Source organism: Crocodylus siamensis, chromosome 1, assembly GCF_052110815.1.
Source record: "Crocodylus siamensis isolate JL-2025a chromosome 1, ASM5211081v1, whole genome shotgun sequence".
NCBI lineage: Eukaryota > Metazoa > Chordata > Crocodylia > Crocodylidae > Crocodylus > Crocodylus siamensis.
The window spans coordinates 233,145,809-233,159,952 of NC_143395.1; the positions used below are offsets into that span (position 1 = coordinate 233,145,809).

At 43.3% G+C, this 14,144-nt stretch overlaps 1 protein-coding gene across 6 annotated transcripts in view; it reads right to left on the reverse strand.

Moving 5' to 3' along the window:
- Nucleotides 1-4: 4 nt before the first annotated feature.
- Nucleotides 5-14,144, reverse strand: part of POU2F1 (POU class 2 homeobox 1) — a 154,788-nt gene continuing 140,648 nt past the window's right edge. For all 6 annotated transcript variants that reach the window (XM_090059137.1, XM_090059101.1, XM_090059128.1 and 3 more), the window contains one exon: nucleotides 5-13,431. In XM_090059137.1, the coding sequence (XP_089915263.1) occupies nucleotides 13,121-13,431 (311 nt within the window). In that variant the 3' untranslated portion in view covers nucleotides 5-13,120. The remainder of the gene's footprint in view (nucleotides 13,432-14,144) is intronic.

Genomic DNA, 14,144 nt, shown 5'->3' on the forward strand with positions numbered 1-14,144 from the left:
CATACATGTTAAAACACTTGGAAAATGGTTTAATGATGTTTACAACAGAAATGAACTGTACAGTTACAGTAAGTTTAATATATATAAAAAATTACAGCAGACAAATGCATCTACACAAAATCTACCATTTCATCCTGATTTACTGTAATCTACACAATCTCTCAATGCCTACAGTCACCTGCAGGCAGCCACTGGGAAAAAATAATAAAGGGCATCTTTAAAGAGACAGCATCCTCCCCCAGGAGACATCAGCCAAGCTTCAGAATCATTGGGTCTTTTACACTTCAGACTCGAGACAAGAGAAAAATGCTTTTTCTTTAGGCGCAAGTACCCCAGTCCCACCCCGGGCTCAGGGATCTCGCTGACCCTGAGGGAACACGTGAAGTAAGTGAGAGGAAGGGAGGAAAAGAAAAACAGCTCAAACAGTCATGCAAAGCAAACCCAAGCAGTTAACATTTGAACTACAATGTCTATTTTTCAGAAGCCAAGCATCAAGACTCCTGACAGGACACTCAGTATTCACAGATCATCACTCAGAGGAAACCATTGGCTGGAGTTAGCAGGAATCCCAGTTTTCCCCAGAGACCAACAGAGTTTAAAAACTAGCATGCACTCAAGGTTCTTCTTAAATAAATTGTGGGCCTCTCCGGCCCCTTCCTTAAACAGCAGGAAAACACTCTAGGACCCAGTTACAGAGAGAGGAAACGTGGGCCTTTAGGGAGAAAAAACAAAGAAAGACACAAGGGTGCTGTCTCTTTAAAAAAGAAAGAAGGAACCCCAGTTGGGTGCGGCGCTCAGTGAAAATGCCATCTGAATTGGTGGAAGTTTGTCATGGAATATTATGTACACGTAGAAACTCTCTTTAATTATGAACACCTAGGCAGTGAGAACTGTTATGTTAATACATACATAGACACACCCAAAACATACAAAAATACTATTATTTCAAACTACTAAGAATAGGACAGTTCAGTTATCTCCATGCTATGACTTTAAGAGCATTACACTGAAACAAACAAGAATTTAAACGACAATTTTTTAATATCCCAGAAATATACCAAAATATACATCTAAGCTTTGGAATTACTGAGGTTAGACTAATGCAAGTGCTGGGTAATCGTACTTAATACACAAGTCTAAGGTTCTGCAGGAAAGAAATTATCTTTGGTATCTGCATCAGGCTAATAATATTAACATTTGGATTTTGCTTTGGGATAGAGCTTGTATGACCCTAGAACCAAACACCCCCCAATCAACTGAGATTAAAAAGATCCATGTAAAAAGTTCCTCCATTTGCAATCCCCCCCCAAGTTAAAAAGTCACAGGCATCTACCTAGCATAAAAGGTTGAGAAATACAATGCATAGTTGCACAGTGGTGCTGCAAAAATAAAATGAAATATATAGAAAAAAGGAACTAGAGGAGAAATGAAAAGCTTTTTCTTCTGCTTTCAGGGATTTCTCACAACAGGACAGCCTCTTCCAAGCAGTTACGGGGAGGAGGGGAGGGGGGGAAGCTCAGAAGTGCACCTCAGCGTGTATTAATCAACATCACCCAGCCCCCAAAGGGTTAAAGCACCCATCAGAGCAGCCAATCATGCACCAAAGTCTTCAGCTTCTCAACCAATCTGTGGAGTCCTGCCAGCTGCATCGCTCTCCCCAGCGGCTGCACCCCGGGTTTGGGCCAGTTTCAAGAGCAAGTGTCTTCCAGAGCTAATTGGTGCCGGTGGGGTGGAAGTCACCTGGCACAGGTGGAGCCCACTTGGCCAGGGAAGCAGCCACAGGGCACTGAAGCAGGAAGTCCGTCCTGCCAGGCTGGCAGCCTGCCGAGACCCCCCCACCAGGGCTGGCTCACAGATGGAGTTGGTGCTGAAGACGCCCCTTTGTCTTTGGTTTGTTTGTTTGTTTTGAGTTTATACAATCATTAGGAAATCTTTGGTTTTGGCTGGAAATTTTTAAAAGAACAAAACAAAACAAAGAAACCGCCCCCCCAGCTTATAGCAGCCACCGTGACCTGGCAAAGCTTCTCTCTCCCATGGGGGTGGGGAACTACATTCAAAGTAAGATGGAAGGGATCAAAGGGGCAGCTTCTGGTCAGCCTGGGGGACACAGGATTGTCAAATAATAAAGACAAATGTAAAGATTTGGAGCGTCTTCTCTTTTTGGTCATGTTGAAAAAACAAAACAAAAACAAAGCAAAACCCCCCCCCAAAACACAAAAGCAAAACCAGTGAGTAGCACTTTGGGGCCTGCCTTGCCCTGGCAGCTCCCGGGGAGGGACCAGGCAGCGTGGACGTTGTGTGCATGGAGGGGCAGGGGGCGGGCTATTCACAGACTAATTAAGAGGACCCCTTGTAAGCAAAAGAAACAGTAGAAGATTGCAATTTGCCCTCGGTTTGCAGTAGCTTTTAAGCAGCGACATTCAGAGGCTTTAGGGAGTCACTCCCCAGGTTGCAGGTCACGGGATGCTATAGGCCAGAGTTCAACGTTAATCAAGGGAGGGAGGGCAGACTTGGCAACTCTGTAGGGTTTGGAGAAAGTTAAAGCAAGTTACTCAGTTACGAGTTAGAAATGAGGTATACGACAGCTCCTGTACCTGTGGCGGATAAACACCCCACACTTATTCACACCTAGCCTTAGATACTACCAGAGAGGAAGGAAATGGAACAGCATTGGCAGGCACAGGGAAGCTACTGCACTGATCCTTCCGGCAGACAGTTGGCACACGCTCTCTGAAAGGAGAACACCGTTTTCACATCTAACTTGTCCTAATTCGCAATACCCAGAGCCAACTGCAGGCAACTCTGCAGTGGCCTTCTCTCCGTTTCAAAATGAGGGCGCTGTTGTATTCCTTGTGAATTCTCTGGGAGAAGATGTCACATTTCTCCTGTGAATCACTTGTGCAAAGAAGGCACCAGGATTCACAGATGCCAACACAGTGAGAGGAAGGACGAGAATGTGGAAGGACACCATCAAGGGTGATCGCTTTGATTTGTGCAGTAGCTCTCAGGTCTGAAGGGGCCCGTGTGCTCTCCACAGCATATGACTTGGCCTACAGTCTCCAGGGTCTTGGATGGAGCCAAAACAAGATTTTTTTTTTATTTTTTTTTAAAAAAGAACTTAAGATTTGTATAGCACCATAGATAGCATGCCAGCACCACCCACAACATCGGCACAGCGCAACGAATAGCGTTTGAAAACACGCTGCTGCTACAAAAGGGGCAATACAGAATTTTAGCAGGTTCCACAGGAATAGGCTGAGAATTTGGAAGAAAAGGAGCTAAACTGGGGGGACGGAGTGGTGAGTTAAACATTTTGCGGTTTATATAAACTTGAGGGGAAACCATTCCCCAGGCTGGAACAGTTCCAAGGCAAATGGTATTTTTGGCCTGAGCTGCTTGAGGTCCTGCTTGGTAGGGAGGTGAAGTACAGCAGAAGGGGTGCTCCATCCTGGGGCAGACCCCTCAGCAGCACTAATGAACCCAAAGGACAGCAGCTTCTCCCCCTTCCTATGGGTTGTTTCATTTCCTTCCTCAGATCTGTTTTCCTTAAAGCACACCTTGTTTTCCACATCTTTTGTTCCAAGTGCTCTTATCTTTGAGAAGTCATTTCTTCAATATCCCTATTACCTACCTATAAATCTAACTAGCTCTTTGAAAAAAGTCACACAATATTAATACCACTTTTACATCATGTCAGAACAACAAGTCTATTAGTAAAGCTTTCAGTGAAGTTCTGCAATCCGATTGGTTTCTGGAGGAAGAATAGCTGGACAACTCATCTATTTCCCCCCCTCTCCCTTTCTTCACAAGAGCTCACCAGGTTCACTGATAAAGCAACTCAGCCCAATAGTACGATACACAACAAAGTATCAAGCTATTCTGGGGAGTAAACAAGGACTCTCCAGGCTCCCCCACCTTAAGAAGAAAAAGATCACCTGCACAAGTGTTTCAACAGACTCTGATTTTGGTCATGCTGTTTCTATACTTGAAGGGAAAAAACCTTTTCCCCTGATGATTTCTCTGCAGCAGCTTGAAACAGGGTGCTGCAGCACTGGGCAATCTTCACATGCAGTCTATCGTCGCAGAGTCCAAACAAGCGTGTGCAGAAAAGGCAGGGTTACCCAACAAAGATGAGATCCTTACCGAAAGGGATACAGACCCACAGCTCTAAAAGGCCCAGCGTTTTTCCTCTTACCCGCTCTGAAAACAGCAGAGCTGACAATTTATCAGTGCCTTTGGTTCCCTACCGTGCCACTGGAAATTCTCCTGGCCCAATGGAGCTCCACGCTCCTCTAGAAATCTACCTCTCCAGATAAAATACACACACACACACACACACACACACACACACACACACACGTGCGCGCGCGCGCCCCTCTTCCCCCACCCAATACACCTCAGGAAAAAACTGTGAGGGATGCCTTGAAGTCGGGATGGAAGAGGCTAGGAGCCCGTCCCAAGTTAATCCCACTTTCTCCAGCACTCCCATCCAAACACCAAGACAAGCACTACAAGAGGAAGACCCTCTGCCCCCTCCCCAGCCAGCCAAGCCCTCCACAAACAAACCCGCCCCCTCCCGACTGTCTCACAGTATTTCGATCCTTTCAGGTACACCAGCCAGGCGCTAGGAGCAGGTTAGCTTTCACTTCTCAGTTTGGTTTTTCTTTTGTAGTTTTTGGTCTAGACAGGATTAGCATTGCTATTAGAAAAGGAAGTGTCTAAAAAATCTTCCACCTATTCTCAAGCACTACAAGCCCTACATTCAGTAACAAGACAGGGGGATAAAAGGAACCTGTTTCACTTTTGCTCTCCCAGTTAGATTAAGATGCAACAACCATTCTCCTCCCTCCCCAAAGTTAAATGCAATGGACCAAATTCAGCCCTGATGCAACTCCACTCACCGACATGGATGCCACCTGGGTTGAATCTGACCCAATGTATCCATCTCTCCCCCAGCCTCACAGCGTACACACACTTTGCCAGACCTTTCAATCCCTGCAAAGGCCCTTATTATTCGTAAGGAAAGGCAGGGCAGGAGGGGAAGTGTGCGCGCACTGTAAAGGACCCTGAACAGCAACCCAATCAGTAACCTGCATGCCATCACGTGCTGTGCTGCAGATTAGACCACAGATAAACCAACCAAACAACAATCCCAAACCCAGGAGCGACAAAATGTTTCCTTTGGCAAGACAGATACAAGGAAAAAAATTCATGAGCAACATTTTCCTTCTAACACAGTCAACCCCATTCTCTCCCCCCGACCTCCACCCACCCCCACCCAACCCTATAAAGTTGTAACCTATAAACAGGATCTCAAATACATACAGCATAATCATGTTCATCAATCATAATAAACGTCAGTTCAACTAAACTCTACAGCTAGAATTATCTCCACTATTTATAAAGTTTGCTTTTCTCTTCTGATTTTTTTCAGTTTAAAACCAGTTCTGCGACAATGCTAAGCTATGCTGAGGTATTTTATGAAGGTGCCAGAAGCCAGCTACTACCCGCAAGCATTGATCTCACAGCTCTGTGGTGCTACCTCTTATTGAGGGGAGAAAGGGAGAAGAAAGGAAGGGGGTGGGGCCCAGATCATTCCAGGTGGCAGACACTGTGCTGAGGACAGACTGAACTGGATCTCAAGGAGATTCTCCCCAGTGAAGCACACTTTGCTAGGAAGCTGTAGCACTAAGTCCAGAAGATGCTCCACGAATAAGAATGTAGTCAGAAAAGCAATACCTGATGCACTCTAAATAACTGACCACATCCGTCTGTTTTGGCAAACTGTACTCTCTCCTGTCCGAAGGACAGTGCTATCTACAGACCAATGCACTCGGATACAACCCTCCAGAGAGAGAGGTGAAAACTTAGAGAAGCCTGTCCATTATGAGCAGGTCAGGCTGAGTGAGACAATGGAAGGACAAAACTGTATTAGTTAAGGTGTGCAACAAGACTGGTATCTGAACTACAGTGTCTAGCAACAGAAACAAAAGCATACATGCTAAATTGATAGGAAGAACACAGAAGAGCTCAGCCCTTGGGCAGCAAGTGGAGTCAAATTATTCCATTCCTCCTCCTGATTGATGATAAAAGCAAGGAAAGGTCAATCATGTTTTAATGTGTGTGGGTAGGTGTGTGCACCAATAAGGGGGTCCATGCACTGCCTCTCTTTCACTGCACTGAAACCAGTTTTGATTAAGGTTTGTGGAATCGGACTTCGATCTGAACATGTGGCAAAAACTATAACAAACATCTTAATAACTTGAAAACCAAGTCAAACAACAGACTTGCTTTAGGTTACAGAATGTGACAAGCAACGACATGCAATGTCTACCTCTAAACTAAAATACATAAAAGGAGTGAGATCATCTTAGACAAACGTGCATGTAAAGTGTTCCATAAGGCTGGGGAGCCATTTTCCCTACATCTTTTAACTCTGGTAGGCTCCGATCCACCTTCTACCGAAGACTTCTTGACATCTATGGGAACCGGAGCCACCCTCCCACTCAAGGGGGCCACTTTTGGGAGAAGAACCTGTGCAGCCACACCAAGTGAAGCCATGCTTCAGCCACTTTAGGAGGTCACATATGTTGTTGTAATTGGTTAAAAAGTCTTAAGCAGGCTGGTTATGGATGGATAATCATGAATAAAAAGGATGTAAGCCTTTTTCTTTCAATAATCTCTATGTTTGCATAGTGTGTGGATACACACATACATGAACTGGAGATAAACTCAGTTCTATTGTTTTGAAAGAAGATGAAAAACTAGCCTTGAAACAGAATGAACTGAACAAGCTGGCACTTACAGACTGGACTACAGTTTAGAAGCATGTTATCAATAGCTTGGATAAGATACCATGTTTAGTCTGCTCCACTTCCACTGCATGGCCAAAACCAGCTATTTATTCTATTAAGGATGTGGTGTCAACATGTTTGGCATGTTTAGCAAAATACCAACCGTTGACAAACAAGGTAAATCTGAAGTCTCCTTTATGAGCAAGAAACAGCCCCCTCTTTTTAAACTCAATGTTATTCTATGCCAGGGATATACAACAGAGTTGAGGAATTAGTACAATGGCTCCTTCAACCCTTCCAACAGGAGGACCATAAGCCAACATGGACTGCAGGGTATCTTCTATTTAAAGAGTGGCTCCCACATCCAAAACAGCTTTCCACTAGCTACTTGTTTTCACAGTGGTCACAACTGAAGGTAAGACTGAATATGCATATTTCATTTCAATCTCAAAGAAAAGAGTCAGCTATTGTCTACCTGGAACAATGCTTTGGTGAGTGGCATGGAGAATTCTCTCAGACATGTTTTGGTAAGAGCCATCATGCTGCCCCCTGAGCATCTATTGATAGACTATTTTTATGAGAGAGAGGAATAAGCTAATGTTCTTGTTACAGTGTCTGTTAAAGAGATGTCAGTGACTCTGAGGGATATTAAAGACGGACAAAATCTGCAGTATACAGCAATATCCTCTTAATGCTCTGAAGGGGTAAGATCAGAAAGGGGGTGAAGGATGAGAGGCAGTGCGATACAGTGCAATGTGAGAGCTCCACCATTTTTCTTAACAAATGGAAAAGGTAAAACAGATACTTAGCTGTGTTAAGGTAAATATCAAGTTATAGTAACCCCAGGGGAAATGGATCAGAAACCACATTGCAAAACAAATCAACCAATGCATTGTTACAGATTTCCTGAGTGTTTTCACTAAAAATGTCACTGTTAAATGGGCATAACAGCAGGCTCCCTTCCAACTGAAAGGAAAAAGGAAAGTTGCAGTTTTTCGAGTCTTCCAATGTATGCAACTCAGATTACCCGGCAGCAGCAGGCCTCTCACAGGCATGGGCAAGCCCGGACAGAAAGGGGGGCCAAAAATGGTAATTTTTTGATTACCATCATTATCTCTGGCGAAGGGAGGCCTGATACCAAAAGTTTGCCTGGGGTTGCCAGGAGTCTAGATGCAGTGCTGCTCACTGTGCTCTGGCATATCATCTGCCTGGATGGTCTTGCTAGTGGAGCAGCTGCTCAGGAACAACAGCAGCCCGTTCTCAGACGAGTACGGCTTACCTTAGCAGCATGCTCCCCAGGGCCCAGGTTTTATGGACTCCACAGCACAGTGGCCTTTTCTCAGCTTGATTTGGCTTTTAATTAATTTGTGAGGCTTTGCTTCTTGAAGGCAGACTATTTATTTTAGCAAGTACTGGGGCAACAGTGCATTGGCACAAGTTATGCAGAAAAATAAACAAACATAAGCTACCCTGACTCTAAGCTACAGGCCTGACAGGTCTATTTTATTTTGTTCAGATGGGTATTAAGCTGTCTCAGCATTAATTATGTATATGTGCGCATGCATACATATTAGATGACAAATTAATCTGAGAAACTAGTGAAACTCCCTTTTCACCGGTTTACACGGGGTCTTACCTTATGTCAAACACATGCATAGCTCTTATAAGCAGCCCTAACTGTAAGTGAGCATGTCACAGTATAGACACAGAAGACAGGCTGCCCATCAGATAAGTTATATTAAGGGGCCAGTGAACTGTAAGTGGTTTAGGTGTATCCAAACCAAAACTTGAATGACTTCTCCTAAGACCAAAATTCACTATTAGTTCTCTGAGCCTCAACCCAAAAACAATTCCTCATCCTCCACTTCTCCAGCCCTCAGGAAACAGTCATTACTTCAATTGTTTTATGTGCCTCTCCTCCCCCTATGGATTTATATAGAGATCTTAACTGCCCTTGGCCATGAAGTGAATCCTTCTGCCCAATTTTTTAAACCTGTTTTTTGTCATGCTTGCAAATGTGAAAATGAGCCCCATCTATACAAATATGGAGATTTTGAGAGTTGTCATGGGTAAGATGCCCTGGATAACTATTAAACGCCCCTGGGATGTGCAAGGCAATTTTAGGGAATTTCTGCTGGCTCAACCTATACAATATGATCAACACAAGAGTTAGAGAGTATATCAAGGGAAGGTGAGGAAGTCCTGCTGAATTCACTGTCCTCAGAAATAATAAGAGCTATGATTTCTTTTTGAATTCAAGTTAACTCCACTCTTTTGAGTGGAAAAACACCACTTCTGGAAACTAACGTTCTCAGTCTGTCTGCCAATATTTTAAGAAATGGGATTAACACTTCTTCACTAATCCTGAAGTCCTTAGAAACAGAGTCTCAGCCTCTGGGCCCTCGTGCAATTGCTACAGAATCTCCATCTAGATGCTTCTATTTCTGCTGTAATCATAATTATGGTTTTAAAACAGCAACTTCCACTAAACTCCAGTAGCTTATTACGTATGCCTCTCAAACTCAGAAATGCTGTGCATATTCAGTCTTACCAGGTAGATGCATGGTTTGGAAATGATGTGAACCTCACCACTGGGTTCTTAGGCTTTGTCCCTTAGCTAAAATACTAAAGGTGACCAACATCAACAAAAGGAAACAGTAATATTAATGAGAAGCAGGGTCTAAGCAGATCAACAGGAGGACGGCACTACAACCAACCATTGACAAGTTTGAGCCAAGCAGGGAGAGGACGGTGTGGTGTTTGGGTCAGTTTACAATCAGGTGTTCAGGGTAAAAGAGAAAACATTTCAATCAACTCGCTGTGGGCAAATGGCTACTCTGAGTCTGCTTTCTCTCAAGAAAAGGTCGTTTAAGAAGCTCTCTGGAGTCTGGGCCCCACAGAGGGGGTTTGGGTAGCACAAGGATGAAGGAGGGAGGAAAGAAGGGAGGGTTTAAGGTGCTCGCACCAGAAGTCATGTGACCAATGCAAAGGTAGCCAGGAAAAAAGCAGATTTTTATAATAAATAACCATCCCAGCTGCATTAGTGTTCCAGATACGTACTTATCGAGACCCTCTCTCAACCACAAAGCCGCAAGAATACGAAGTGGAAAACCACCCTGACAGCTGATGGCACAGTCCTTTTGATCCATGAAGAGAAGTTCTGATGCTGATTTAAGGCCCACATTCTTTGAATTTCCTGGATAAATGAACAGGGCCACTCCTTCCCCCACACCCTGTCCCAAATCCAAAAGGGAACAGAGGATACAATGGTGCAACGATCATTAGCATGCCCATTAGCAAATCAGCTCCTTGGTAAATTTTACTTTTGAGCATGTGTGGTGGCGAGTGGGAATTTTCAGACTTAAGTACACACATTACAGTTGCAGCTTTCCCCACCCTCTTACTTCACTGAACACAAGTCCCAGGGGACTGATATTTCCTTTGGTAAAAACTGTTGTCAATGTTATGGTCTTGAGACCAAACATAGTGGGTACCAGCATCTCCTCTTCCACTTTTCCCCTGCCTCCCTGAATCTTACCCATCTGTACCTTCTACCACTCCAAAGCCGTTACTATGGGCAATTTATATCCATGCAGTATTAATTATAGCCCTAAAATCTTCTGCACAGACTGAAGTCACAGAGACACCAGACACACCAGAATATCTAGATCTATCCGAACCGGTGGGGTGAGGGCGGGGGACCTGTTGGATTAGTAATCCCCTGACATTGTAAATAGAATGGCAAACCAAACAAAAGAAACTAGTCAAAAAAAAAAAAAAAATCAAGTTAAGAGTCTGCCCCAAGGATAATACAAATTACCAACCGACCAACCAAAAACGTTAAAACAAGCAGCAATTTTTATATAAAATTAATAATAAAAAAAGACAAATGAAAAAGAAATTGTCAGTAGCATCTATCGCCTCTCTGCGTTTGAACTGCACTTATACAAACTAGTCCATTAGTACAGCAGCTTGCTAGAAATTGACTTTGGTTCAAGCTTAGTTTTTAAAAAAATAAAACATAAAAAAAAAAAAGTCAAAAACATTAAAAACGGTGGACGGACATTTGTTAGTTTCCCTGCTTACAGTTCACTAGTTTTGAAGTATTAGGGATAATTGTTTTAAATAGTCAGTGAATTGGGAAGGTGGAGAGTCAGAGGTGAGCAGACCAAGACCACGAGGGAGAGGAAGAAGAAATAGAGATTTCTGCCATCTAAGTGCAAATGTAAATCCCACGCACTTGGGTCACAAACAAAAGTGCACTCAGGTTTTAAGATGCTGAATGTTTGACTTCAATTTATAAGAGATTCCAAGACGCTCCAGGACCACCAACAAGACCAGCATAACGAACTGAACCCACCTTCTTGGAACTCAGTGGCAACCAAAAGAGGGGCAGGGGCTGCTGGAACACCTTCTCTAGCTAAGGACAATTTTGTTTGACATGTGTGGCAGAAACCTTTAAATCCAACAGGAAGGGAAAGTTCGAAGTGAACCGCATTGCAGTGATCCAGTCTTCTCTTTTTAGAAGTCTTTTTAGTTCAGGTACTAGACGGATATATCAAAGAATATACAGAGCCGACTTCTGTATAATCAACTGCTCTTCCTCATCCATTCTCTCCAACTCTCCATTCCTAAAATGCTCCTTGTTACATGGACTGGAAACAACCCTGGAAGGTAGCTACAGTGGCAGGCCAACCCTGACTCTAGTCAGAGATACTTATTGCCATTCTGATCTAGCTAGCAGCATCACTGCTCAGAGACCACATGAGACTATCAAGATGTGTGCAAAGCCCCAACATTAACTAGGCAGATCAGTACCATCCACTGTAACAGGATGGCCTTTCCACCTGACTGCTTACATCTTCCTTTTTCCAAGGCACCAAATCAGGTGGTAGAGAAAGCAATCTATAAGCTATTTAAAACAGAACAGGGGAGGGTAGCAAGGAACACAAGACTGCTTTCTCACAAATGTATTGGCATAAAAGATGGCAGCCTTTGTTCCAGTAGCCTCAATTTTTATTCTTGTAGACAGAAGCACTTCCCAATGGAAAATTCCCCAAACATTAGAAACACCTGAAAAGTAATATTGCTATGATGAAATAAGCCAATCTGACCTTTCAAAGTCCTGTACCAAGTCCAGCCGGTGGGCAATTTGGACTGTGGATGCCTCTCTCCATTACCAATATTGGCGTCCACGGGCAACTTTTTATTTTTAGAATACTTTTGGTTTTTAAAAAGGCAAACTGGAAACAATAAAGCAGGAGAACCACCACCGGTGTACTAGAAATAATCTGGATGCGGAGGGCCAAATCTTACCCTGTGAAAACAAAAGGTGCTGTGCCCAGACAAGTCAGATCAAAATCTATCCACTCTGCCAAAGCAACTGAGTGAAACAGAACTGAAATACAGAAGTAAAGAGCAGATTAGCTTGGAGATTTGCACACATCACTCTCTGCCTCTACACTGAGCTTTTTGCTTAGGTGATAAAAACAAACGCGTCCAATCCCTCTGTAAAAGTCACCATATAAATCAAATTCAAGGATGAGGAAGTCATACAAAACATCCCTAGGAGATTAGGACAGAAAGTCTCTTTGTCTCTCCTCTTCACCCTCCCGCTGTGGCATGGGAGCTCACCGAAAACGATCCAGGAGCAAAGACAAACGCGTCCAAACTATATATATAAAAATAATAATAATAATAATAATCATCATCACAATAATAGAGATACACCAGTAATACAGGCCTGCCTAAATTGTACCAGTTAAGAAAGGAACCCCCAACATGATTGATACGATTATAAACACCTTGTATGACATAATGGCCTGTACAACAGACCTATAAAATGATAATTAAAAAAACAAAAAAGAAAAAAAAAAAGAAAAGAAAAAAGATATTTATTTATTTAGACCAAAAAGAAATGAGAAATCCCCTTTCTATGTTTGAGTTGATAACCCACCTTAACTTGTCATTGTGACTGCTGGAAATGATAAGTAGTCCTTTCACTTTTTTTGTGGTTTTTTTTGTTTTTGTTTTTTTTTGTTTTTTGTTTTTGTTTTGTTTTTTGTTTTTTTACATTTTTGGTTAGAAAGTTCTCCGATCCATGAAGCGATCCTGAAAAGACAGTGTTTATTATAAAATTAGGCAAATGTCTGTCCCAGCTTTATATCCTTCCTGTTTTGCTTTTGTTTTGATAATTTTCCTTCTCTCCCTTGTCCCCAGCAACATGGCGAGAGGAAGCCAATCACATTTTTCAGTTCATAAACCCAGCTGGTAGCCAATCCCACTGCAGAGTGAAACAGGCTGGTAGCAGCACAGCTCAGCCCGGCTCACTGTGCCTTGGAGGCAGTAGTGGTGGTGGAAGTGGCCCCGCTGGCGGAGGCCACTGTGAAAAGAGAGTTCTGGATGGACTCGGCTGAGGTGGAGGTGGCATGAAGGCTGGCAACTGGTCCAGAGGCCCCTGCGGAGGCTGCAGCTGCAGAGACCAAGCTAACAGGGTTGCTGGTGAGCAGAGAAAGATTCTGAGGGTTCAGGAACAGAGGGGCAGTTACGATGTTAGGAGTACCTCCAGCATTGGCAAATACCAAGTTCCCAGTTGCATCCAGTGATGTTATTGGAAGAGAGCCACCAGATGCAAGAGCTATAAAAGAAAAACCAGACAGGGAGGAGACATCAGCATTAACAGCAAAAAATAATGTGGCTATGTGCAACAACTCTCTAGATTTCCCTCCTATGACAACAGTACTCTTTCCTCTACAGATTCCGTCCTCTTACCTCACCCAATCATAAAAAGAATCAAAATTACTTTAAACTGGGACATGGGGTTATTGAGGCTGGCAGAGATAAGAATGTAAGAGGGAGAAGTCCCTCAATATCCCCAAATTATGGGAAGGAGAGAGTGGGTTTCCTTCCCCACTCATCATTGTTTACATCTCCCCAGCGTATTTCCTTATCTGTAAGGAAACCAGAGCCATTGCCACGCAAAAACAAAGCCAAAACAACAATAATGTTCTGAAGTAACATTTTAATGAGTTATATGCAAACAGTGACATCTGTATCTTACATACAACCTTAAGGCTAATTTTTAAATAATTTGCAAATATCTTTTTCATCTGTTTCTGAGAAGACAGGACCCATTTTATGGACTTGCATGTGGTCAACCTAAGGCAGGTGAAGTGAAGTAACTGTGCAAGCATGTGCCACAATTCAACCGTGTAGTACCTGATATCTTTGGAGCACTACTTCACACTACCCAGAGCAGTTCCAGTTGCCACCAGGCTGGGTTTTGGCTGGCAAAAGCTGAGCAGCTGAAGCTAAGCAGAAGCTAGTTTTAATTTTTGTAAAATGATAAAA